The following is a 27,773-nucleotide window of genomic DNA, read 5'->3' as shown; positions in this document are numbered from 1 at the left end:
TCAGAGGCGTTTCCATCCTCATTAAACATTTCCACAGGACATTTTTCTTGTCACTTTGAAGTCTGCTTCAATCTACTAACATTTATGTTTTTTTTTTGTTTTTTTTATGATAGGAGATTATTCAAATATTTTCTAACTACATAACTGAAAATAAATGTATCCAAATACTTACTCATATGGAATTATGACATAATGGCCCAAATGTACCTAAAAGTGGTCTTTCCAACATTCCTCAATTCATTTCTTTGTAACCCCAACAAAAAACCTTTTGTACCATCTATTAGTATGCATAATCTTATTCATGTTGATCAGCTAAAAATCCCAAGAGACCGTTGACTTCAGGATTTGAATTAAGACAGAAAAGCTGTGGAAGATCATCAGGTATCTATAAATGTATGTTCCTGAAATCATTTCCTCACAAAAGCCACCCGTTAGTGTTTTATTATTAGAGATTATGTCAGCTCGAAAGTTCAAACAGACTGTTGGGTCTCATGGTGGTGTAGTGGTTCGCACTGCTGTCTCATAGCAAGAATCTGGACTGTTTGTGGAGTTTACATGTTTTCAAAGATCAGCTACTCTGGTTTTCTCCTGCAAGCTAAAAAAAACTCAGTCACTCACGGGGAACTATAGAACAATACACTGGAAATATTGATACAATAAAGATTTGTAGTAGTGTTCCAGTTTTCTTTCTGTCCTCTACAAAGGTGGTATTGAACTATTGAGCAGAGAACAACTCATCAACTACTCCCTTGTCATAGAGATGAAAAAATGGAATTAGAGAAGTTCAAGAGGGCTAAAAACACAACACCAGACATCTGAAAGTCTCCGGGATGAGTCCAAAGCATTTGGACTGCAGCTTTTAGCTCTCCATGGCTGAAGTACAATAATGACACTGATATCTAAATACAGACATAAAAAAAAAACCAAGACTAACGTTTGCAAAAACATTTGGGGATAAAAATTTTACATCGTAATGTTCTGTGGACAAACTAAAATAAAGCTGTTTGGGGAACACAGTGAATTTTTCTTTTTTCTTTTCAGAAGCAGTATGGTAAAATCCTGGAGAATATCTGTGGATTAACCACACAGGTGAAGATGAAGCCCCTTCTGCAAGACAACAACTCAAAGCACTTCAGCAATAAAAAACTAACAACCCCCCCTCCCCCCCCCCACAACTTTCCGACTCTTCAAAACTGTCCCACAATGAATCATGATTTTAATCGCTTTGTTTTTACAACTTTCTTTACGGAAACCAATAAAGAAAGTTGTAATTTACCAATAGGGAAATGACTCATGCTTGCTGAAAGGAACCTGGCAGGGAGCTTGAAACATGCAGCGGACTGAAACAATCGATTTCTCCATAGATACCTGATATTCAAAGGCTGTTAGTCAGGTTCTAAATTAAACAATAAAAATTTCATGTGTCTGAAATTAATACATTAAAAATATAATAAAATTAATAACTATATTAATATATTCAAATCATTATTATATACAATAAAAGTGACCTGCTTATGTGCAATAAATCCCAAATATATCTCCATTTGCTTCACTGATTGAATCAAAAAAGCCTCATAATCGTTTTAAGCTTTTTTAGTTAGATATTTCTGAATATATTAAAAACTGTCGATTGCGCCATTTGGCCTGAAGGTGTCGCCAGAGCTCCGCGGAAGGCCGCGGTGCTTGCGTGTGCGCGGAGCCGCCTGTTGGTGCCGTTTTGGGGCATGTGGCTCGGAGGAACTGGGCCGTCTTCTTCCCTGACCCTGGACAGTCGATGAAAAAGCGGTGAAAGAGGCAGGGGGATGCACGGCGGGGCTTTCGGGGCGGAAAACCAGGAGCGCTGGTGCTGCTGAACATGGAGTGTCGGCTCCTGTGCGGATTAAACGCGGTTGTGGACAAACTGTGAGTTTTGTCGGAGGAGAAAAGATTTGATTTTCTACTTTTGTTTCTTCGCGTTTTGACTCTTCTCACATCTGCAACGATGATGATGCGGCGGCGGACTGCGGACCGGAGCTGGACCGCCGCTACCGTCCTACTCTGCCTTTTCGGATACCTTGTCTCCGGAGCTGCCGCCAAAACGTTACCGGGGGACTCGTCCAGCCAAGGTGAGGGACTAATTGAAGCTTTTTTGGGGGGGAATAAACGACATCAGAGCCGCCAGTTTGGAGGCTAACGGTTCCGCTAGCCGCTCGGTGCTGATGGATCAGACTGCGAGCTAACGTTAGCAATCTAGCTGCTCGGCTTTTAAACTTCAGAATGTTTTGTCACGCTGGTCACACAAGGTGCCCGGAATACAAGCACATTTTGTGACAACTTTATTCCCGTCTGCCGTTGTTGCATGAACTGATTAAAAACAACAACACATTGTTAGTGACTGAAAAGCATGTGTTCATGTTGTTCTGTGAGTCCAGCTGCTGTGATTTGTCTCCAGCTCTGTTGTGTTTCTCTGATTTTGAACTATTTTCTGCAGAGATGCATTAAATTGCATGTTTCTCTAGGGCTGTTGGTCAGTATTTCTCTATTTCGTGTTTCTCTACATTTGAAAATCAATTACACAAACCATCAGATTTCTCCTTATCACAAAACTTGATAATATGATGCTTGATATTGTTCTAAATATTTCCCCAAACTTTTTTCTAAATGTGCACATCCATGATAGATTTGTCATTTAAAGAAAACTCAGGGTGCAAATGTTCAGTTTAATAATGTTTTATTTTAAATGCAGTATTGAATAGTGCTTATGATATAACAATGCTACTGTGCATTCCTTGTTGCTTTACTCAATTCTGTATTAAACACACTGGACTGATTTGGTGCATATCTGTCCTTAAAATGGATAAATGCCAGACACCAATTCTTTAAATACATGCCAAATAGATAAATCAATTTTATACAGGATACAAGTATAGAGGGAAAAAGTTTTAAAATGCCAGAAGTATATAAAAATGATCTAGCTGGAAACAGTTTTTATTATTCATTTTTCAACATTTTTAAGCAGAAATGTGAAGAAATGTCCATTCTGGCTTATATGAGTATTTGCAGCTTGCCTTGTTTTGTAAAAGAACCAAATGTTTTGTGGATACGGCTTGTTTGACAAAGTGAGACATTTGAAAGGTGAATGGACTTCACCTATATGTGCTTAAGCAGTAACAGTTTTGTGCGTTAATCACATTCGCCAGTTTGCACACATTCACTCATCAGTGGTGATGGCAGCCATGCATTGTGCTCACACACCCATTCAAAGAAACTCCTCCAAAGTTTCCCAAAGAAACTTCACTTCTTGCCCTTACTTGTTGAACTTCAACATGTGGACGGCGCCAAACCTTTGGATTGGAGGATGATCCACTGAGCCACAGCTGCCCCATTTCAATACATCTTAATGTATTTTATACACTTCTGATGCATCTTTTGTGGTTGATATACTTAACAGTGCAAGCGTTTCCTTAATTGAACCTGACTGATAAACATCGGTTGCATTTAGTCTCTCGATAAGTCTTGATGCCCGTGATAAATAGGATATTGAGAGCGTATATGATGAACACTCCACTTATCAGTTCGGTAGAGTAAAACCTTGTGAGGTCTGCGCTCCTGTTTGCAGATTTATCAGACTGTCCCTTCACTGCAGCAGCTGGCACACGTTTGATAGCACTTATGAATCAAAATGATTTGTTGTTGATGATGCTCACATCGAATCTACATCTGTTTTCAATATCACAGTAATCTTGTGTTGCTGTCACTTTCGTTCTCTCACATTGAGTTGATCCTCTTATTACTGAAATTGTTTACAGCAGGAGTGTGACTTTAAACACGCTTTACTGTAAATCAGACATCCTGGGTGCCGGTTGTCTTTCATTCTGTAAGGGCAAGTCTTTTATTTTTCTTTCTTTTTTTACTGAGTTGTTTTTGAAAAGGCTAGGGTTAAATACTTGTCATCAGACACAGAGAACACGTTCTATTCACAACAGCAAGAGCCATTCAAGTTAAAACGGCAAAAAAATGCTTTGATAATTCACAAGGTTGTGTTGCGTTTGAAGTCTGTTCCAGCCTGCATCTCCCCACTGTTTTCTCTCCTCCTCTCTCTCCTTCTCTCTCCCTCCTCTGCTGTTCACTTTGCCTCAGATTGACCTTCGGCTGTCCCCGTGGGGTTGCGCTCAGGTCGATACAGAGGATTTCTCCCGGTCTGTCCGGCACACAGCGTAGACAAGCGGAGCCAGACAGGCAATCTGCACGCAGATATAGATCTCACCCGCATTACTGCCGCCTATAATAGGCATGGCATCGCATCTCCAGCAGACAAACATTTTGCTGAAGCAGGCCACGAGCTGCCAGGAAGCAGATCGGTCAACTCATATTGTCACCAGCAAGTCGACTGAGCATCAAATTGATCACGAGATGTTTGCGTTAGCCCTCTTAGAAGAGGCTTTGTCAGGTCATGGGAAAGCAGTACTGTGAGCGTCGCGGCCTCCTCAGCCAGAGAGGCGACCTTCTAGTAAAATGCTCTGCAGTGTTTTGACTGGAGTTTTTACTGAGGATAGGTGAGTCAGTTTTCCCATTGGCCTGATGATGTAACCTATTTGCGCGATCTCCTGCTGGGTTAATGGGATTGACAGTTGTTATCTCATCTTTTTAACCTAGATAAGGACAAATAGAGTGTACACCTATTGATAGCTTGTTTCTTTGCTTACTGTAGCTCCAATTTGTGTTTGATATTTTCCTTCAGCACTCTTGTGCATACCGCGACATATTGAGATGTTTATCGTCCTGGTCATTGATTCAGACTATGGATAATCTGTTCACATTTATCTTTCTTTCTTTCTTTCTCAAGATCACAGATGTTTGTTGTTTATCTGAAGGGTAAATAAAATGGCTTCAGTGTTACTGATGCTGTGCTGTGGTCGAGCAAGTTATGAGCTCCAGACACATAAAACACTTGTGGTGTTGAAGATTGCAAAGGCATGCATTGTGTGGTTGTCATCGTCTTGAGCTATAGGTTGTTCCACTTAGTTGTGCTATAGTGATCAAAGAGAAAATAGTTTTTCATCTGTTCATTTATCGTTCTGTGTCAAATTGTGTAACTGTTACTGAAGTATTATTGAAACTTCTTGAAATCATCAAGTTTCTCTTTTCTGAGTTGCAGGTTTATCAGAAAAAATAGCCAATATTGAATTGTATAGTATCCTCTTTTTCATATATGTTCTGTGTATATTGAAAAATGAAAAGATACCAACAATCAATACCGAGTGCTCGACCTTCCCCTTCTATTAAAAAAAGTTTTCAGAATTAAAAATCAGTGGAGTATAAGAGCAGGTCATACATTACATTACGTTACATTTTGCTTATCTTTTAATTCACAAGGTTTTAACAAGTTATCATTCCATTTCCTCATTATCATTCATTGCCGTTGTAGATTTGACACCTTCACACTTACTCAAACAAGTCTTATTGTCCTTGGATATTTTACCCAGAGTATCCAACAGTTGTGAGAGTGTGAGAACCCCCCCCCCCCCCCCCCCCCCACCTCACCCCCACCCCCACCCAAAATAGTTTTGTTTGTTTTTGCATGCAAGAGACCTTGATCTGTAACTATGTACTCCCTTTTGTAGTGTTTGTAATGCTTTAGGCGTCCTAAAAAAACAGCGTCAATTAAGATAATTTACAAAAAAAAAATTCTATTGTTTTGTTGTTGTTGTTGTTTGTTTGTTTTATCTCTCACCAGAATTTTTTTTCACCTTAGTGCAATAGAATAAATTTAGTACATAAATCAGGACCATTACTGTTGTTTCAAAGTCATTTCACCTGTGTGATATATATTCCGATTTGCCAGTTATACTGTAGCAATTAATCACTGTTGTTTGAATGTGGGATTTGGTACAAATCTTCTGTTGAGATATCAGTTTGTGTCTGTGGTCCATGCTTTCTGTTTTTGTTTCCAGGTTTCAGTTGAGCCGGAGATTAACAAATTATATGTTTCCAATGTTGCTCTTCTACTTAAACCCTTCTTTGACATCATTCTTTTCTAAGTTTGATTTACGTCACTATTTGCAAATAATAGTGGTGAAAGAGTCCCCACAGACATCCTCTACTAATGTTTGGAACCTGGGATATTATTGTATTTGTTAAAAAAGAAATGTGCGTTGGGATTTGAATGGAATCTTTAAATCCAATTTGAAATATAACCAAATCGAGCATCTAGCACCTAATATCTCATGTGAGTTTTTGAATATTAATAAAAATCCTTCTGACATTATGTAATTCTTGTCGTCCTACAATGAACCTCTTTAAATCAGTATGCAATAAACTGGGAGGTGTGCAAGAGCTATAAATACACAATCCCTAGATTTTGCCACATTATCATCGTGTAAAGCTTCTTGGAGCATTTCCATTAATTGGAGGCTTCAGTAATTTACTTTTTATGAAAGTCAGTTAGTAATGCATCAGGTCCTGACATTTTACTGCGTTTAATACCATCACTAGCTTCACTAATGTCTTCATCCTTCAGCTTTCTGTCCAACTCTTCCATGAACTCTTCAATGATAGTGCAGATGATCAATTTGTGAAGTAATCAGTCTATAGATTTTGTGCTATTTGGAATTTATCTAGTTCTTTATAGTCTTTTCTATTAAAGGTTGCTCTTACTGTTTAATTTTCAAAGGTCAAACTGTGCCAGATGTTTCCTCTTCGTCAAAAAAAGTTTGTTTTAATCCAAGTATATTTGATCCTGCTTTATCTGACTTTTTTATTTTTTTTCTCTGAAGTGCTCTTATTTAAAATTTGTGCCGCTTTCTTATTCTGTCCAATTTCCTGGATGTACAGTAAATGAGGTATATCTAATAATTATAATAATACTAATAATATCCCTCAGGCAAGTTTCCCAACCTTACGTTGTTGATGTGGGCCTTTGTTTCCATGTCAATGACTTTTCTTCCAGAGCTTCTCTTTGTGCTGCTGCTCCTCTTCCACTGTAGAGGTGTGAGTCTTTCTTTGTTTTATCTGGAATGTACAGTCCACTACTTCTTTTGTTTTGTCAACAATTTTCAAAATATCATCCATGCATGTGGAGCCCTTGGACCCTAGGCTTGTTATTGTTGTCAATATATCTTCTTAAGCTCTGATGTTTTCCGATGCATTCTGGGTAGCGTTGGCTTCCATATTGTTATTAGCCTAGATACTGTCTCTGTGCTTTGAGTTTCGAAGTCTGTTAACGTCCCCTGTGTTGCAATTCTTTCTTTGTCCTTTGTTGCTTTGCCCTGAGTTTTCATATTTGTTTCTTAGTTCTGCACTAGATACATTTATTTGTTCTGTAAAAAAAAACACCCAAATGGTCAGTGTATATTTAGAATTACCTTCAGCATGAAGAAGCAACAAGTGATGTTGTGGCTCATACAGATGATGAAGTCAGTCTGAGATTACATGAGTTCTATGAAATGTTTTCTAACAACTTCCTGCCAAGCTCCTTCAACAAATCTATTAACTGATGCTGCTATAAAAGTTAAGTGATGGTCACGTCAAATCCTAGATTCCTTATCTTTTAATTATTTTTAAGCATTAAGTAATAAAAACAAATGACAGGTCGGTATTTGAAAGCACTCCCATCTTCCTTCAGGGCTATTATTTAGATCAGTGGTAGTTTTAAAAAGATATATATTTGTTTGATAAAAACTAATTCATCTCAGCTTTGGTGTTAAATCTTTTAAATGACCAATTAGAGTTTTTTTGATTTGCCCAGCTGACCATTGTGAGGCAAATTGGTTTTTGCAGGTGAATCATTTAGCTGAGACCCAAAGCATGGAACAACTAAATGAATAAAATAGTCCCCCAAAATACCCCTCAAAAATGTGACTCACTCAGCAGGTATTCTTCTTACTACTATACTTGGTAACATGAGCTACTTTCTACTGTCATCAGAAAATTTGATATAATCATTTAAATCAAATAAAAAACTTTGTCTGTTAATATTGTTGTAAATTCATTGCTCCACACACTTTTTTTTTGTTTTCTTCTTCTGGAATCTCCTTGAACTCCACGAATGTGTGATGAACCTTTATATCATAGCAATGAGCACCAGTGTGGCAGGTACTATCATACTAAATATACACAAGTGAGTACTTGTGTACCAGCAGGTATTCCTCTTAAATTGTCGCTGAAAACTTGCACTAAAACAAACCATCTCCCACGCCCAGTGGAGGCCATCCATTTCCAGTTTATCGCACCTCAGCGTCACAAAACTGAAATGATTGGTTGCTTTCTAACTAAATTCAGGTTGGGAAAACATGCTCACTCTCCCCTCTCGGGTGTTTTTCTTTTTACTCTCTTCCAAACACCCTTAACCTCCCCGCTGCTTTGGCTGCTGTTACCTTGGATAATTGGTGTGAGATCGCTGCATTGGTCAGGATAAAACCCTTTGATTGCCTTCATTGTCCATATGGTGCTCAATACACACACACACACACGCACACACACCGGTTCATTTTCGCATAGGATTGTTACCTGCTACAAGTTTTGCTGCACAATGCCACTCTCCACTAAATCGGAAATGAAATCCGAGAAGACGTACGCCACCAGTGCAAACCAAGAATGACTAGTGTTTTTAGCATTTATGTGCAGGGAAGAAGCTTTTTCTATTGAAGTACATGACGAATGTGACACGATCCAGCATTTTACCCCTTTGGGAATCTATAAAGGATTGTCTGAACCGGTGTTGTTTTGATTCTCGAGTCTTTTTCTGCTGTATTTCTATTGGTCATTTGCAGCTGTAGCGGCAGGCACACGCAGCACTGTAGTGAAAAAAATGCAGTAGGGAGATTATCTCAGGCATTTTGTGGTCACACGAACGTGACAGCGGACGTCTGTGAACCCCTATCACTGAACACCACGATCAAATATATTGCCCCGTTTGTCTTTCATCTGGGAGCGCCGAACTCTGTGTGTCTTAAGAGGTTCTGTTTTAACTGCCGGATTGGGGTCCTGGTCTCTCTTCAGGCTGATAACCTCCTCCTCTGCTGTGAGTCGGAGCCAAGGGGAGACTCCCAGCTTGTTTAACAGTGAAGTCACCTCAGTGCTGATTTATTGGACGAGGGCTGGGAGGGGAGTGCATTCATGTGTATGTACGTGTCAGTCCGGACTCTCCCAGGGGAGTTCTTTAAAAAAAAATATGAGCGCAGCTGGTACCTCCAGCAGCGTATCAGTGGGAGTGGGACCGGAAGTGAGGACATGATCCATCCAATGCGCGCACACACACACACACACACACACACACACACACACACACACACACACACACACACACACACACACACACACACACACACACAGTCTCAATGCAGAAAAATGTTAAAATCCAACCTCAGTGGTTTACAGCAACAGTATAAATACAGAGAAGATAACAAGTGAATGTTCGGAGCAGTTTTTTCACACTTTGAGAATAAACATGTTTGTATGTGGTTCAAGATTGGCACCTTCCTTTTCCAAATCACACTTTGTACTAACCACTATGTATCTTCCACTTATTCAAAGCTATAATTTGCTTCTGAGCTTTAGGCTGCACTCAGCCTGAACTACACACTTCACTTTGTCAGATTGGTTTCTCGCTGACCGAAGGATCCCTCTGTGGGGGAGGGGAGTTTGTCTAGCCAGGGGTGTATGTGTGTGTGTTGGTGTGTGTGTCACAGTGGCTGGGGTTGCAAGGAAGAGTTATGACTGAATTCAGTTTCAGTGAATGGTGGAGTCAGTGGGTATGTTTTGGTAAAGGGCGGAGGAGGAGGGGCAAACCTTTCAGTGGTGATTGAAAGGTCATGGCAGGTCAGTCAGCAGCCAGGGATCAAACATCAGCCCCATGTAGCCATGTATGCGAGGACAGAGGGACAGCGTGGCTTTGTCAACTAGTAGATTTGTTTAAGTCTGGTGATGGTGATTTTTGTTTTAAATTTCAAAGTTCTAGTCAAATTCGCTTAGAAGATACAACAGTAAATAGATATTGTTTGCTGCTCACACTTATTCTGCTTATGAGCCTGACTGTCTTCAGGCCGCTGGATTTACTTTGATTTGATCTCTTTGGAAATGTGAAAAAATGCGATGAACGGCAGCTTCTGCCAGCAGATCTTCGATGTTATTATGTGTTCTTGTGTGTAAGAAGCTCATGGTTGACATGCTGGACACAAAGCTCAATTTAACTGCTTTCTGGAAGTGTCTTTAGATATTCTTGATATTAATGGTTGAGGAGTGAAATACATATGCTAAATCCTGTCAGGTTAAAGGCTTACAACAATCCCTGTGCACATTCTGTGGTCTCGATTAATGGTGGGTGTTGATTAACTTCAATCTATTGAGCTGCTTCTTCTCTTTCCACCTCATCGCCCTCTTTACTTTCTTCACGTTTTATATCGTCCAGAATGACCAGCACCAGGAACAAAGTGAGCATTGTTGATGATTGAAGAACAGGTCATTAATTCTCTTTAAACAAAATAATGACAAAGGTCATTTAGATGTGTGTGGTGGCCGATTGGGTTGTTGTGCTTTGTGTGTATTTCTAATATTTCGACTACTACATTTTGTATTTCCCTGTCATTAACGGCACCATGGACGTCGATGTGTGGTATATTTTGGATCTTTCATCAAACACATGTGTCAACCTTTTTTTTTTTTTTTTTTTTTAATTCCTTCTCTCTATTGGAGGTGTTTATACGTGCAGTTGTTTTTCCCGTAAGGTCCAAGGCTTCTTTGAAAGAGGGAAATGGTCCATTGTTTTACAGAGGAAGTGCCATTGGCCAGAATCCACTAAATGGTCAGAGCGGCCGTCTCGTTGAGTGACCAGGATGTAGCAGGAAAGGCACGGAGTCCTGGCACAGCGACTAAACCCTGCTAATGAGACGACTGTGTTTAAGGCAGCTGTCATTTAAACCAGCGTTTCATGTCTTCTTATTGTCGTGTGTTGCGAGGGTTTGGACTTAATATGCGGGCGTGTTCCCACTCTGTACCATTTGTTTGTTTCCAGACGTGACGCTGAAGGTTCACCTGAGCGATGCCAGCACCCACCAGCCCCTGAATGGAGCCACCATACAACTTTTCACCAACCACACGCCTGTAACCACGGAAACCTCATCAGCTGATGGCAACACCTACCTGCACTTCCCCTACCGCCTCGGCACGCCGCTGGTCGTCATTGCAACCAAGCAGGGATATGTGCCAAATTCTGTGCCCTGGACTCCCTCCAGGCTCCCTGGTAGGAGGGTGTGTGTGGGTGTGGGTGTAAAAGCAAGATTGGCTTTAACACAAATGCAATGAGAGTAATTGGAACTTACCCACATTCAGGGAGGCAGTGTTTCCCTGAAGGATGCACATGCTGCTTATTGATTTTATGAGCGCTGCCAGGTTTGTGTGTGTGTGCATGAAGTAAAAATAGAAGTTTTAGCCATGTGCGGCGAGCTAATGATGAGTGGAGCGCTCCATTACTAATTTATTACTTTATATGTCAAAACTCAGCAAGGGGCCTGCATAAGCTTCCCTTTCACTCGCATACACACAAAATACCTCCCAGGAGTCCCCACTCGAGTGTCTGCGAGTGTGTTAACGGAGGGAAGAGGGCGGTTATTATAAGCCAGCAGAACGGCAGCCAATTGGATTATCACGCTTACCAGCTCTGAACAATGAAAGAGTGAAAAGAAGGAAGGAAGAGGAGAGAGGTGCAGTTTGCTGGGTCAGACTTGTGTCCTGTGCCGTAGACAGGATGAAAGCTGCACTATTAAAAATGTATAAGGCTGCTTTAACGACCTGTTATGTCTGATAGTGATCAGTAAAGTGGCCACATGGATTGCAGTTTGTTTTCTTCGCCGAGAGTGAAATTATTCTCTCTGTCAGTGATGTGTTTTACACACTGTTGTGGCTTTGTTTCTCTTCCAGTGTTTTCCTCCATCAGTCTGGACTTGCTGCCAGAAAGAGCTGCAACTCTGACTGTGTATGAAGACAAGGTGGAGATAGTTTCAGGCTTACAAGGTAAACATGGCACCGCTGCATACTTGTGATGTATTAACACTTTTTAATGGATCTGATAATAAATAATATTTGACCTCTATGGGCAGATTATATATCAATAATAACTTAAAAAAATGCTCTGAATAAGCATTGGCATGAAGGATTTTTCTCATATTCATGTGTTGTTAATTTATTGTCAGTCAGAATATGATTGTGTTTTGTTACATAACAGAGGGCAGGTAGGGACACTTCTATAACAAAGACAGATTAGTAGAGTGTAGCTGCTCCAAATTGGAACTTTTTTGAAGAAAACGCTGGATTTTCATCCGTTTTCTTTTCTTCTCCGTTCAGAATTTTGAAAAATTGACATTAGATTACAAATTTAATAAAAATTTTATTTGCCTAACATGAATAAGTGCTACATTTTCAATACATGTAGTAATTCCACTTTATTAACTGTCATAAAAACACTTTTTGTGAGTTGATCGGTTTAAATCTAATTTGACTCAGGTGGTGAGGCAGCCAGACCTCGAGGTCCTTTGGCTTTCAACCATATCACAAGATCACAAGATACTTCTTGTCAGATGAGGAACATCCTTGTGATACACGGCACTAAAAATCTAAAATATGAAACCAACTTGAATGGAGGTCTTGAAATGCTCAGAGGAGTTTAACTTGTAAGTTTTGCGCTTTCATAGCCACGGGTCAAACGATTGTGGTATAGTCGGAAAAGCAGAAATGGTCTTTTCCCCCTGTTTGTTTAGTTTTATAAACCTGATGCATCCTTTGCAGTCCCAGTGTGGCTTTACTTATTTATTTTTTTTTTTTTAAATTGCAGTGTTTTCACATTGATGTGTTCTGAAAACTGTGACATATAAAATATATCCAAAAGTCAATCAAATAGAAGCTAATGCCTCCACAAGAATAAACGCCCTGGAGGCAACATTGAACTTAGAATTTTAGGTTTTCACCAGGTTTTTCATGTGGCCAAAGATTGGTGACCTTTACAAGAATGTTAGGCGTCTTCCAGTTTGGCATTCACTTCAGAAAGGAAGGGGGGAAAAATGCCATATTTAGCTGCTGACTGAGCACATTTAAAGTATTTCTGCTTGCAATCGTAAAAGTATTTGTTCTATGTATTTGTAATGAATTTTGTTTTTTACCACTGTGCTCATATTATTGACTTTCATGAGTCAGACTTCAGCACAGACTATAATGAACTTTCAGTTTTTAACAAAAAAATACAGTTTCAAGTCTGACGAGCACAATACGAATGTCACGTTGTGAAGTCACAGCAAATCGAGGCAGCGAGCCGAACTCCTCTGCCTTCCCTCATCACAAATAAAAATCACGAGCGTGTCATTGTTAGTCCGCCTCTTTGTTAAGGTGTAATTACATTAGATAAGGCGTTCTCACTCAGACAAAAATCAATCGAGGGTCTTTTGTCTAGTGCGTCCCTGACTGACAGGGGGGTAATTTAATGTGTCAGCTGTGTTGTCTGACAAAAAAAAAAAAACACATCCCACATAAATACACAGACACCATTATCATGTAAACCTCTGAGTACCCGCTGCTCACAGCACGTGTCTCCAACCCTCCGTCCAACACACTTTGATTGTCATGATGCTGTGAACTTGGGCACTCAGGGGTGAGATAAACCTCCGCTTGTGGCTTATGGAAAGATAATGAAAGAGGAGGAGGAGGAGGAGGAGAATACAGTATGTGCGGAGAAGTGAGGATGTGGGTGGAGCAGTCGGAGAGAATAGGGGAGAAAGGGGGATGGGCAGAACGGTGTCCAACAGAAGGAGGAACAGATGAGGTGAGGGGAAAAGTGGAGGGAAAACCACAAGAGTTGAGGAAGGGAACACAAAGGAGAGAAACTGTGTTATTTCCTTTCATGAAAACCGAGTCGCAGAGAAGGAAGTGGCATCCACACCTGAAAACACGTTTCCTGGCAGAAACTTTTCGTCGCCTTCGTGCAGACCCAGAAAATCATGTTGAATGAGTGAACAGCGGCCTACAGCTGGATCTGTGTCTCACTGCTCAGGAATGTGCGCTCAGCACAGTTGGACCACAATGACATCACCTTGCTGAGTTCAGCTACATGCAGTTTTTATTTAAACGTTTATTGCATTTAATCTATAACTCGTTAATGGGCGGCAGAAACTGGATGAGAGGCAGCAACAGCAAGGAATTAAAAGAAACCCTTAGTTGCACAGGGAAATCTCAGTGAAGAGCATCACACTGTCAGCGAGGCTTCATCATCATCATCATCATCATCATCATCATCATCACTGTATTGATCAGGAGTGGCCTCCATCAGACCAACTTTGCTGGCAAAAACTGGTAAAGATGAGGAAAATTGCCTTGTAAAACATCAATGCGCTTTTTTTTAGTTTGAAGCTCAGATTCACCATCCTTAAATTGTTTTTGTTTCTGTGATGAAGTTAAAAAGCCACAAATGTCTTGTTGCTTTTACACTTCCAAAAGTTTTTTTAGAAACTAAAAGCTGCATATTCTGATTGCCAAACTTTATTTTTTTAAATCACAATATGGAATATTTTTAACATCACGATGTCTTTTATCTGATGTCTACTGTGCGTGTTGTAGGAATAGGTAATACTTGGTACTTACTAAGAAATAAACAAATTGTCAACACTGATAGAAATTGAAAACAGCTAAACTGATGACAAACAGGTACTACAGTGACTCACTATTGCTGCATAATGCACAAGAATGACATAATACAATAATTTATCACTATTCTACTGCATCTTAAAATTGAGGTCACAATAAATGACAGTAAACAACACATTGAACTGGATTATTTACCCTTGTCAATGTTAAGAAATTTAAAAAGTCAGTTTTTCTTTGTGCCTTTCAGTCCTTTCCCACGTCTCAACGTGATGTGTGGTCTCATGCACCTTTTTTCTACTGTTCACCGTTATGTCTGAGTAATAAAAAAAGAAAAAAAAAAGCACTTGTTCATTGCCCAGTTAATCATTTGGAGTATAAATAGTAGTAAATTGTGCATTTGTTGGAGGCTATTTTGAGCCATGGATCACGGAGCATGTGGTGTGCTAGTATTTATGGAAGTGAGACGGGGTATGCAAGGCTGATGGTGGTGTTTATGTTACTGAAGAGAGATGTACAGCGTACGCTGTGTCCTCTAGTATAAAGGACTAATCTCAGTCAAGACAAGTTCTCAGGATCGGTTTGCATTTGTCTTTTCACAAGTGTTTACTTTGTGAGGTTGTTTTTAGGAGATTTGTGTTGGTTTCTTGCTAAGAGAGACAGACAGCATGAGGCTATAGAAAATCAAACTTGAATCACTATATATTTATCTATATTTTTGGAGCATGTTAGGACTGAGAAAGAAGTCCTTGATGCCTTTTTTTCGATGTACAAGTATGTCTCCAAAAATCTTGTTTGGATAGCTCACTGACTGGATTGATTTAAGATACAAAGTAAACAACTGCAGCCTTCTGATTAGATTTCAACAGATACTTTTCTTTCAGTCACACCCTTTCATAACCTTCCATCTGCTATAAGATGTTTGTCATAAATCACATTAAGAGCATTAAAAATGGGTCTTGTACATGTATCAATGTATTAATATTCATAATGTAAAGTGTAACAAGTGCAGTTGAATTAAGAAAACTCAGGGAGGTGTGAATACTTCATGTACCTGGAAGTTTGAGTTTCTGCAGTGCGGTTTCTAACATTTATCTGTCTGTCCCTCCCGAAGGTTTAAGAGGCCAGCCCAGCGTTCATTTCCTACGCAGAGCTCTCAGTCTTCCTTCCAATACGTCCTACACCAACCTGACCGCACTGCTCACCGTGGCGAGCTCCCCTTCACACATCCAGCACTTTCCCCACCTTCAGATTTTCAGAGGCAACAGCACAGGTGAGGCTCCGCACAAAAGAAAGCACCATCCCAGAAATGGGACCCATGAAGGCTTGGGTGCAAGGGGATAGAGGAGAAATCTGCCGAGAGGGGGTGGGGAGTGAAGGGCAGCGGTGCATCGCAGAGATACTACCCTGGAGAGGCCTCTGTATCTGACCTCCTGAAACACAATAACCCCAGTGTGGGCGCCCTGTTCTAACACAAACCCCGTGGCCGCACGCTTTCAGGCAATCTTATCCACGTCTTGATGTGTGTATTGTATAAATTTGTGTGTCCTTGTGCCTCCTTCGGCTTGAGTGCCTCTCCAAAGCTGACCCTCCCCTTATCATTTACTGCCCCCCCCCCCCCTGCAGGCAACACAGGCGTTCCACTGCTTTTGTGACACTTTCCAACCTTAGTCTCCTGGTTGTTTTTTTTTCACTCTCCTCCCTGTTTCCTTCTGCCCTGCCTTTCCCTTGTTTTCTTTCCTGTCTCTTCCCCTTGACGACTCTCCTTTATCCAAGCTGTTTTGTTTCCCTCCCACTCCCTGCCCCATGCCGTCCTCTGCTTTCTCCGCTCCCCCTCCTGTGCACCTTACTCTCGCTCCCTCTCCCTTTCACTGCATTTTTTCCTCTGACGCTTTCTCCTCTTGTACTCTCACAGGCACAGAGAAGTTTGAGCTTACTCCCATCGCAGCGATCTCTGTGCATCTATTGGCCAGCGATGGAGCGGAGCTGCAGGTGAACGGACCAATCACAGTAACGGTTCCCCTGCCGACTGACAGTGGCTTGAAGGAGAAGGATCACATACCTGCCTGGAGATTTGACCCACGTTTGGGTATGTATTTGGTGAAAATGTGAGCTTTTTCAGCTTTTCAAGGAAGCTGGTATATATTATTGTGCAGCAAATTAAAATGTTTGCAGTGTGTTTGCAATCGCAGTCACAAATGATGTGCTAGTAGTTTTTTACTCACTTGAAAATGCTAAATAATCTATTTTGCACAAATATGCTGTCATCTCAAGAATCCTGCAAAATACAATTCAAAATATGCTTGTAAGAGCTTTTTATCACATCTATTCATGTTAGAAAGCTAAACTGAAGTAGCCTGAAATATTTCACTTAACTGTTTACCTGACTGTGGTCAACCAGATGCCGATGATATATCAAACAACAATGACTGGTAGTATGTACCATAGCTGTGATGGAGAATAAGTTCACATTTGATAAATATTTTAAAGTAAATATTGATTATCATTTCCCAAGTGCAGTTTGAAAAATGCATGTTCTTGGTTGATCTTATTTACTGAATCCAAATTGCAAAGGGAACTAAAAGGAGCTAAATCGGACGGGCTGCATTATGTTCTGATATGATGCCTTTCTGCTGGTGTTGCATGATGGATACGTAAGCATCATATCACATTAGCCTAAAACGTTTGCACAGACCTATATCTATGTTGTCATCCCTCAAAAATACCTCAGAGCCTTTTTCAAGTGCAGATCTGTAATATATTTACTGGAGTGTAAACGAGGCCTTCCTCCATTGGTAAATGATTTGTCAAATGATCACAATTCAAGTATTAACCCAACCACGTGCTTATTCAAGCGGTGCAGGCAGCTCACACTTTGTAACTGCGTGTCAGAGGGATGAATGGAATTATTCATAAGGTCATAAAAAAAAATTACCAACGCCACATTAATCTGCAAATCAAAGTACTGCTACACAGCACCAGTTTGGACCATGGATGCTTAATCTCCTCTGGCTCAGTTTAATCTTGAACTGAACTAAACCATACCAAAAAGCTCTGTCGTGTGGCGCTCACGCTGTATAGACACTTTAAGTCACACTGGGCCTCCTGATTTATTTCAGCAATCTTCAGTCTGCGTTGTCAAACGTCCCCCTGCTGGGACACACCCAGTTTTACCGAAAGACAGCGATTAGATCACCCGTTGAGTCAGACTTGTTTGCACTGCAAAACATCCCAGCGCTTGTACATTAGAGTCTTGTTTCCAGAACTATTGTGTCTCTACATTATATCTGTGCTCTGCTATTCCTTCAGGAGCCATAAAGTTTATTTTAGGAGTGGAATGTCCAATAGTTTGTCTTTATCTGAGGCTGAAACAGTCATTTGAGCAGAAGACATATTTATAGTAGACTATTGTCTAGCCTCTTGGAGGAGCAGCAGAAACAAGTCTTAAATGCACATTCACCACATAATAATTTAAAACTACCATGTTAAAAAAATTGACCTTCACAGTCAGTAGAAAGAAAGCTCCACTGGTATTTATCTGGAAGTGTGTTTATGTCCAGAAGGTACATTTATCTTTGATCTTACTTGGCTCCTAAACTGCTGAATATTACAGTATGTTGACCAGCTAATTGTTGTTTGTGCTGTTTAAAATGAAACAGACGGGTTGGACCCGTGAGAGTGGACTGGGGCGGTAGAATCGAGGGGCTTAAAACCTTATACAGATATATAGTGACACTCTCTCCATAAAGCTCAGCTGGGCATCAGAACTAGGATATAACTCTCTGCAGAGTTAGCAATACAAGCAACTCCACAGGCAGTCCAAGAAAAATGTGTAGATTTCTTGTGAAATTTACAAATGTTCCTTTGTATTAACAAACTGAGGCATAAAGCAGTCACAGCTGATTCAGACCACATATGGAAGGGAATTAATGCCTCTTGTCCTTGAGAAAAATGTCTCACACATTAAACTATAGTTGCAGGTGAGTTAAATTTCTCTAGATCCAGTCATAATATAACTTCAGATAAGAAACAAACAAAAAGGTTGAGCCAGTCCAAAGTCAAGGACACATAAAGAATCTATTGGAAATAGTTCAATCTCTGCAAAGCCTATTTTCTGATTGAAAGGCTCAGACTCAATGCAGATATTTTGAACTTTAATACTAAATATAACCATTAAGAATTGTCTATGAGATGATTTCACAGAAATGCACCAAGGACAAAGCGTTGAACTGAATAATTACCCACATGATTAAGGATGTTAAACTCTGGTCTCATGTCTCTGATGGTTTAAAGATGTCAGGTTCTGTTTTAAAGAGCCCAAAGTATCCACATCCTGAACTTATAAAAAGGCCTTTGATAAAAGTCTAAAAGAACACACACGCACGCACGCACGCACACATTTTTAGCTTCTACACTGCCTGCAACAGAAAGTATTTCCACAACAGGAGTCGTCCCCGGACCCCTCTCCAGGCTACATCTCATGTTCCTTAGCAACCCACCAAATAAGTAACACAACAGAAAGACACAGCTCTTGATTGAGATTCTTTTCTGAGCAGTTCACTGTGGGTGTGTGTGTGTGTGTGGTATTGTGTGTGTCAGACGGAGGATAATAAACGGGCACAAAGTAAGAACTTTGAAATCCATCTGGTGCCTTCAGAGGACGACTGAAGCCTGCCGATAAAGAGCCGTTTCACAAAGGAGCGTCTTTTGTTTACGAAGCGTGCACATGGACAACACAGGCGCACATGGAGAAACCTGTTTCTCTTGTCCAACTGACAGCATCTCATGTTTTGGATATGATGCAACAACAAAACAGATCGAGTGGACCTGTTGAGGGTGCCCCTGTGTGTTTCTTTAATAAACAGACACGCCTTCACCCGGGAGGGGTTTGATTATTCAAAAAACTGCTGCCCCTGCCATGAACTGATGAGTATTCATATGTGGCTGTGTTGACTTTGCATCTATGTCTGGGTTGGTTTGTTGGGGGGGGGGGGGGAGAAGTGATATATGGGCTGCATTGGCATTATTAATGTTTGCACAGGACTGAGTGGTTGCCAGTCTGTCAGCGCTGTATTGTGAAGGCAAGCGTGGGAACAGAGTCGGTCAATGTCACAATTAAACAGGTCAGCTTCACAGAAAGACTCCCCTGTGGACAAGATTCAGAACGGACATGGGTGAATCCTGGCAGGGCTTGGTGTGTTTGTGTGCATGTTGCTGAGTCACACAGCTTCTCTCATTTCTCTTTGCCTCTATTTTTTTTTTTTTTTCACCTTTCTCTTATCTCTCCTCCCACTCCTCCTGTTTGTCCACTTGGGTTTCCTCTGCTTGTGGTGTGTTTTCACATCTCAGCATCTTTTGTGTATTTGTCTTTCCTCTTTGAATATCCTTTGTTTCCTGCGTTCATGATGTTTATGTGGATTCCCGACCACTTCATGTTGCAGCATTGTGTAAACATAGAAACAAAGTGGCTCTAACCATTTAGGCCCCGAGGATAGGAAGTGTAAAGGCACAACTGAATCTTTCCTCTTGGAGCTGAATTGCTGCAAACCAATCAATCACTGCCTTTGGCTTTTGTAGTGGTTTTTTTGGCTTTGGCGAAGCCTGAGCTCCATTGTGCTGGGCCTTAACCAAGTCTGGCACTGGTATTTTCATGCTGCCTCCTTGTGGATGAAGGCAGTACTACCAAACACTTTCTTCAAATTGAATAATTTGTGTCAGCAGTTTTCAAGCTGTTTTGCACAGATATGCAGGTATTGAAACTGCCGAAACAACACATTTAGTTTCCTTATGGCTTCACCTTTATATTGGCTTTTTGTTGTAGTAGTTTTCTCATGCTATGAGCAGTAATTGATTTATTTTTTTTACCTTCTGTCAGTAGTGACTTCTCATAAGATGTATTTATCAATCCGAAGTCTTACCTCCGGGCGGAAACGCTCAAGTTAAATGGTAAAAGTTGAATATTGGAGGTGAGGGTATCGGTTGATGCTGAACACTTTGTAGACTTATATACGGTAGTATTGCATACACAGCACCACTGTTTGTAAGTGAGTTTGTTGATGTTAGTAAGAATCTGTATCTTCTTCTCATCACCATCCTTTGCAAGCTCTAAATGCTGAATAGAAAAACGGAAATAAAAGTACTTCTAATGTAACATGTGATGTTTTCTTAAGGCTGCTGATGTTACGGTCGTACAGTAATTTGCTGACAGTGTCAGAAAGTCCTCAGCACCGGACTTGCTACACGACACAGCCACTTGTCAACCAATCAACATGCAGCGAAATATGATGCAGCTATTAATGCGACACCAGCACAACAACAACCTAAACAAATTGACAGATTGTGATGGAGATGAAACTTAAACATTCTAAAGTTTCTGCATTCACCGGTCTAATTTGAATAACACAAATGAATCAAAACGTATAAGCCTCACAGGAGAAGCGTAACAGTAATTTCCTACAAATGCTTACACATTACACAAATGATTTGTAATGAATGTAGTTATTTTCTTTCCATTACAGTTTTTGCAGGATCCTTTTGTAGAGATATTTCTAATATAGGAATAATGGTAATATTGAGCTGTATGATTGTGTGTGCAGGTGCCTGGATAAAGAGCAGTCTGGGTGATGTGCATAGGGAGGGGAACCAGCTCAGTCTGACTTACATTGCCCCTCAGTTGGGTTACTGGGTGGCTGCCATGTCTCCCCTACACTCAGGTGAGAAACCGCATTAACATATAATGCAGAGTTGCATTTACTATCCTGTAGCAAACTGTACAGTGCGTTTTTCTTGCATAAATAGCTATTTTACATCACAGATTTGTTCTGCAAGTTGATTTTTGTGAACATCTCATGTGTGTCCAACAGGTCCGGTGGTTGCAAAGGACATCAGCACATACCACACTGTGTTTCTGTTGGCTATACTGGGAGGCATGGCACTCATTCTGCTCTGCTTGCTGTGTCTGCTGTTGTACTACTGCAGGTGTGTGACACAATCTCCACAGCGGTGCGGTCTGCGCCATTCATTTTTCAACCAGAAGTGTCCAGATTAGCCTTCAACAAAGGTGGAAAATACACAATAACACTTTCAGAGCAAGATTAAAAGTACTAGTTTTCATAAAAGATTGTATTTAAAATGCTTTCAGTCTGCATGTTGGCCAGTCTGTTTGGATAAGGCACCAGGAGAAGTTGTCCCAGTATTATCTTGTAGGATGGTCATTAAATCAAACAAACCTTGCTGTAAATATAACTTGTTAAATTTGGCATTATCAGAAATTAATGAAGTTCATTAGGACCAATTTCTCATGATAATATCGATATAAATGCAACAGCGATACAACCTTCCCAATTTTCAGTCTATTTTTCCTGTTGTAATAGCAGCACTAGTTGGTAAATCAGTTTCCCAAGGGCAAAAAAAAATGACGCCTATGTAATAGTTGCGAGTGTTTGTGTGCAGCTACAATGTTCACATTTCATCAACAAAGTCACGTGTTGGCAATGGACTGCAAATGTGCCCTCTTCTCACTTATAAAAGCTGCTCAGTATGGCCAATCAAAACAAAGAACCCAAAGTATTAATGTCTGTTGTGTCTCTGTGTTGATCAGACGTCGCTGTTTGAAACCAAGAGGATCTCATCGCAAGCTCACAGTTTCCTCCGGTCTGGACAGCAGTAAAAGGGATCAGGCCACCTCCATGTCCCACTTGAACCTCATCAACAATGAGGTCTGTCTGACTCTTGGAGTGGAACAAGGACCAAACTATTGTGTTTGTAGCCCTGTAAGAGAAGTTTCACACATACTTCTGACGATCAGCATTTCATCGGACACAGATCTTCAACTAAATTCACATGATCTCATACACTCGAGTCACATTTGATCGTGCATATCATTCCATTTATTACCATCAAACCCTTTTACTACTAAGTTGCTTGGGTCAAAAAATGTGCATCTGTTTACTTTACAGAATCACTTGCTCTGTAAAGGAAGTTCCTTTACAGAACTTTAACACACAGAATGTATGTTTTAAGTTAACCTGGTGATGTTGAATCAAATGTCATGAATGTCTCATTGTCTTGAAGGTGTCTCCTATTTTGGGTTCTGTGACTTTTTACTGAAAGTGTTTTCTCTGTTGTTGTCTTTAGGTGCATCTAGAATTAGTTTCCACAGCAACTGAGCCCGACATAACCACTCCGATGCTGAAGCCTTCATCATACGAGCACCAAGACAATCAACGTCAGCGCAGCTTAATGCAGCACAGCAAACACAGCCGCTCTTCTCTCGGCAACAGCCTCGGCAACCTGACGCCTCGCAGCAGAGACTACCGGCAGTCTGCAGAGACGTTCCAGCTGAAGGCCGCGCTGTCCTCTGGAACTGACCGGGGCTACCGTCAATCATACACTTCTGTCTGCTCCTCCAGCAACCACATTTCATCATCGACAAATCACGGACAGTTGTCGGCTACACAGCTGAGCAGTGTTGGGATTATCGATTGCATCTCCCCGTCTTCTCCTCCACACTCCCCCAGCAGAGGGGAGGGAGGTGAGTGCAGGGCTCCTGACTACCTTCTGTCCCGCTCTGTTGACCATCTGGAGCGTCAGTGTCCTCAGACTCTCTCCCGGCCAGGCCAGCTGCTCTGCTGCGGCTCTGTGGATCTGCTGAGCGGAGGTGAAGGCTACCCACGGGTGCGTCCCACGCTGGTGATCCCGGCACATTACATGCGCCTGCCAGGCGAGCACCCTCTGTCTGGTCAGGCCCTCCTGTTGCAGACCGACCAGCAGAGTGACTTGGAGACCATCCAGGCCGAGCTCAATGCCTCACATTCCCAGCAGCCCCTGGGACAAGCCCCCACTGAGTGCAGCACAAGTTCCATCAAGCAGGGTGACGGTGAGCGCCTCGGCCTGCCGGAGTCTCTGTCCATCCCAGCAGCGCTTGGGGAAACGGCTCTGGTGGAGATAAACAGTGAGGACACCTTGTTGGCCGAAAAGACTTTAATGGAGCTCAGAGGGGGGAAGCCGCTGCCTCACCCACGAGCCTGGTTCGTTTCCCTGGACGGACGCTCCAACGCTCATATCCGCCACTCCTATATTGACCTCCAGCGGGCAGGGTGCCAAAGCAGCACGCCGGGTGCAGGAGGGCAGCAAGGTAACGGCAGCGGGAGGAGGCACGGAAACGGCAATGACGCCAGTTTGGACTCTGGTGTGGACCTGAATGAGCCGCGAATGGGACGAAGAGGCAGGGACACCGAGCGGGAGGAAAGAGAGGTCGATAGAGACACGCCTAAGAGTGGCACGGCAGCGATGGCTTACTCTCAACTGGTGTATATGGACGATCTGGATGGGGGAGGCAGCGAGGAGGAGAAGTGCAGCCCGCTGGACAATAAACCTGGAGTCATCCTGTCAGACAAAGCAGAGGGTAGCAGAAAGGGTCAGGGAGAGGTGGAGGAGAAAATAGCGGAGGGAATACAAATAGAGGAGGAGCCACCCTCACTTTCCCCCACATCCCCAGGCTCCCCTCCTCCTCTCCCCACTCCAGAGGGAATGACTTTCAGAACTGATCACACGCTGCTGTCAGTCTCCCCGGATGATGAGGCAGTGCAGGAGGATGCAGAAGAGAAAAAAAGCCCCTGGCAGAGGAGGGAGGAGCGACCCCTGCTGGCCTTCAACCTCAAATAGAAGGAGAGTTTCACATTGTTGTTTTGTTTTCTCCCAGGTTTGTCTCTGCAGCAGTCCAGTCCTCATTCTGTGCTGAAGTTTGACATTGGATTAAATAAAACTATGGTTCTACCATTAAAGTGCAAAATCATTGCAATGCAATTGTGTAAAGAGCATTGAAAAATTGTTTGGCTTTAAAAAAACTGAACTGATAACTAAAACTAAGACCTTTCTTCACATAGTCAACAAGCCATTGTGAACAGAGAAAGGAGACATGAAGCAGAGACATCTAATGCAGTGGTAAGACTACGATTTCCAGATATCAACAAAAATCATATTCAGACTGATTCTTTAATCTCTTATCAGCATAGAAACATATTTTTACTTTCAGTGAGACTTATAAGCAAATGCAACATTTTTTATAGAAATCTTTAAACTCTTGCTTTCCAGTTGTCTGTTTGTCTGTATAATTATCTTTAAAACCAAAACTTTAAGTGCGATATTGGACAATAAAACCATTAAGAATTGTGTGAAACCACAGCAAAGGTTTCTTTATACTAGCAAGATTTAAAATGAATTAATTTGGTTTGTTTATATCAAATCTGCTGTGGACTGTGTTCACTTCAACTTATTGTTTAAAAATGCACAGAGTGAGGACTGGATTGTGTCCAGCCTCCCCTCATGTATAATCCAGTTATCGGGACACATTTGGGCCTGTCAGTTTTGCTTTGAGACAAACTTGTAGAAGTGGGAATCTCCTTGAAACACGACTCCTCCTGTTCCCAGGCTACATCGTGAAGAGTACATCTGATACAACTGAAGCCCTTTGTTCGTGAAATAGCACTGAGGACATGATTGAGCACTGGGTTTCTCCTTCTCGTCCGGATTTGAATGATTCTGCTCTTTTATTTTTTTTTTCGTCAAACGAGGGCCTTTTTCCAAACGACCACTGCTGAACTCCACTTGGCCATCCTGGTGACACACTATGTACACGGACCACACGTCGGGCTCCGCGTACACGCTGCCTGAGAGGATACAAGTACACTCAGGAGGCAAGAAATTGAGGGTATTTTATGCACAACGAATATATGCCTTTTTTTTTTCTTTTTCTTTTTTTTTTATGAATAGCCTTGTAAGCATAGAGGAACTGTGGTAGAAGCAGTTGCTGGGTGGTTGTCATAAATCGAAAGGTACAGGAGCCTTTTTTCTCGAGCCATATTGGTCTCAGTCCACTGGCAAAACACAGAAACAATCTACTCTCAATTTAAAACTCAATATTCCCGTTTCTCCACACGGACTGATTTTAGAACTTGTGGACGACGGCAGGTGATCTTCCTCCACTCCAAATCAAAGTTTGTGTTTCAGGGTTTTCAGCCAGAGCAGTTTCGTGTAATCATACAGATCCTGTGCTTTTTGAATGGTTTGTAGTACGCTGCTAGAGTTTAATCTAGCCAGCCAGAAAGCTCCGTTTTACCTCGTCAGAGGAAATGAAACCACTATCTGCTCTTTAGCATATTCAGATAATGTGACACGCCGCTCTGCAGAGTGGGTAACCATGTGATGCCACTACAAAACTCATGTTCCACCCTGAATAAGTTGTGATAATATTGAAGGTTTTTGTAATTGTTGAGCCACTGACTGACATATTTCTTGCTCTGAAGGCTATGCATCACTTTTATATGGCTGCTTGAAATGCCTTTTTTTTGTTTTGTTTTTTGTAATTTTAATCACTTTGATTTTAAATGCCAACATGAAGTATTTTATCTGAAATTAGTTTTTTGTTTTTTTTATTGTGTTAAGGGCTTTTCCTCCTCACTCGCCTTATTATTAGAGCTAAAAAAAAAAAACTAAAAAAAAACAATAATACGTACATAACTGTTTACCTGAAAGCTGTTTTTGCTTGCTGTGCTTCACCTTAACCATTCCCCGCGATCCAAGTGCCTTTGAACAGCTTCAGTCTACAGCAAATGTGTGGAACAGATTACCGTGTTTATTTCTAACCTTCTTTTGCCTTCAGCTTTCCTCCTCTACCTCAGTCCTTTCTCCCTCGCTCTGTCGCTCTCCTGCTTGTGAAAGAAAGCATGCAGTAAACTTTCCTCGGCACTGGCGTATTACAAGCTACACTGCAGACATCTCGAAGATTTCTACCAGCTGCTGCAATCGTAAGATCCTCTACAGTAATCAGCAATCTGTCCCCAAGGAAGCGGTTCAGGATTTGCAGAGGTTTTCAGTGTTGTGCAGGATAGAATGAAGCTATAAGTGCGGCTGTATGTGAGGTAAACTGCAGCGCAAGTCAGTGCATTTTCTTGTTTTTTTTGGTCTTTTCGGAGAGTGAATGTTTGTTCTGGATGTGTGCATAATGTTTCCTCTGTGATGCTGCTGTGTTGTCAAGAATGATCAACATACTTCCCATAGAGGTTCATATAGTCATAGCAATCATTATTCACAGTGTGTATAGCTCTTTCCCGACATCTGCCTCTTCAAACTGATGTCCGAGTTGGTGTTATCGAATGGACTTTTCTCTCTTAAAACCCCACAGCAAGATCCACTTCAATGGTGGAGTCGCAATACAGCAACCCGGGTGTGTAAGTTGGTTGTTTGCATTATATTTGAAGCCTATTATTCTGAATAAACAGCCAAACTGAAGTTGAGTGTGTGTGTTTGTTTGATTCAGGAGCCACGTGCAGCCTAATTTGCGGTCAGACTGGCTGGACCAGTGAAATGACAGAATGACAACCTTGAAAAAAACCCTTTCTTTCATTAGTTTCAGTGCACTAAAAGTTATTCATTATCAATCAGTTCAGGAGGGAGGGAGGGGCAGTTTTGTGTGCAGACAGAAGGAGTCTGCCGGTGTATTGTTGTACACAGCTGAAGCTCTGCTCACTTTTCCCCCACTGAACCCACCAGCCATCAATCAGATCACCGCAGCCTGTTGAGCCACTTTCTTTTTTTCCCCATTGAAGCGGTGAGTGCACCAGAGTTGACGTGTGTGAGGTTTGCAGGTGCCTCGAGCAGAAACTCACAAATCTCATAGCTCAATCATAAGTATTGCAGTTAGACTGACAACAAACAGGGTCCAAGTAAATGCAGCCAGTGTCTAGCCCAGGGACTCTTCAATACATGTACAGGGTGAGATGGGAGTTAAACCACCAACCTTGGGAATGGAAGACGATCCGTGTTACCAACTGAGCCACTGCATTATAGTTTCTTTCACATAGTGAGGGTGACGGTTTCTGTAATTTGTTAATTTGAGTTTAATTTAGGCTGCTGAGTGACTCACTGCCTTCTATTGACCAGCCGCCACTGGTGGGGATGATAAGAAAACTGAGCCCCGTATGCTTGACAAGAATGTCCCAATCAGAAATACCACCTCACTTTATCAGAAGAAAAAGTACCGTTCAACCCACATTTCCACTGATCAAGAGAAGAAACTAGTTTTTGATACATCAAAGTTTTATTTTAGCTCCAAATCACAATGTTGCTTCCAGTTTTAAAGTGTCCTCTGCTGTGAGGACGCTGTCGCCTGG

General features: G+C 41.5%; 1 protein-coding gene across 1 annotated transcript; it reads left to right on the top strand.

Annotated features, from left to right (window-relative positions):
• The first annotated feature begins 1,734 nt into the window (after nucleotides 1-1,734).
• Nucleotides 1,735-26,884, top strand: fam171a1 (family with sequence similarity 171 member A1). The gene is made up of 9 exons (XM_080470647.1): nucleotides 1,735-2,105; nucleotides 10,991-11,218; nucleotides 11,896-11,988; nucleotides 15,716-15,874; nucleotides 16,517-16,690; nucleotides 21,198-21,314; nucleotides 21,465-21,579; nucleotides 22,202-22,319; nucleotides 22,738-26,884. The coding sequence occupies exons 1-9, from the start codon at nucleotides 1,982-1,984 to the stop codon at nucleotides 24,265-24,267; spliced, it is 2,658 nt and encodes an 885-aa protein (XP_080326773.1). The 5' UTR covers nucleotides 1,735-1,981; the 3' UTR covers nucleotides 24,268-26,884.
• The last annotated feature ends 889 nt before the right edge of the window (nucleotides 26,885-27,773 follow it).

The sequence above is a fragment of the Lipophrys pholis genome (genome assembly GCF_963383615.2).
Source record: "Lipophrys pholis genome assembly, chromosome: 9".
Taxonomy (NCBI): Eukaryota; Metazoa; Chordata; class Actinopteri; order Blenniiformes; family Blenniidae; genus Lipophrys; species Lipophrys pholis.
Note: the sequence above shows the minus strand (reverse complement) of the source record. Positions and strands in the feature narration are given on the sequence as shown.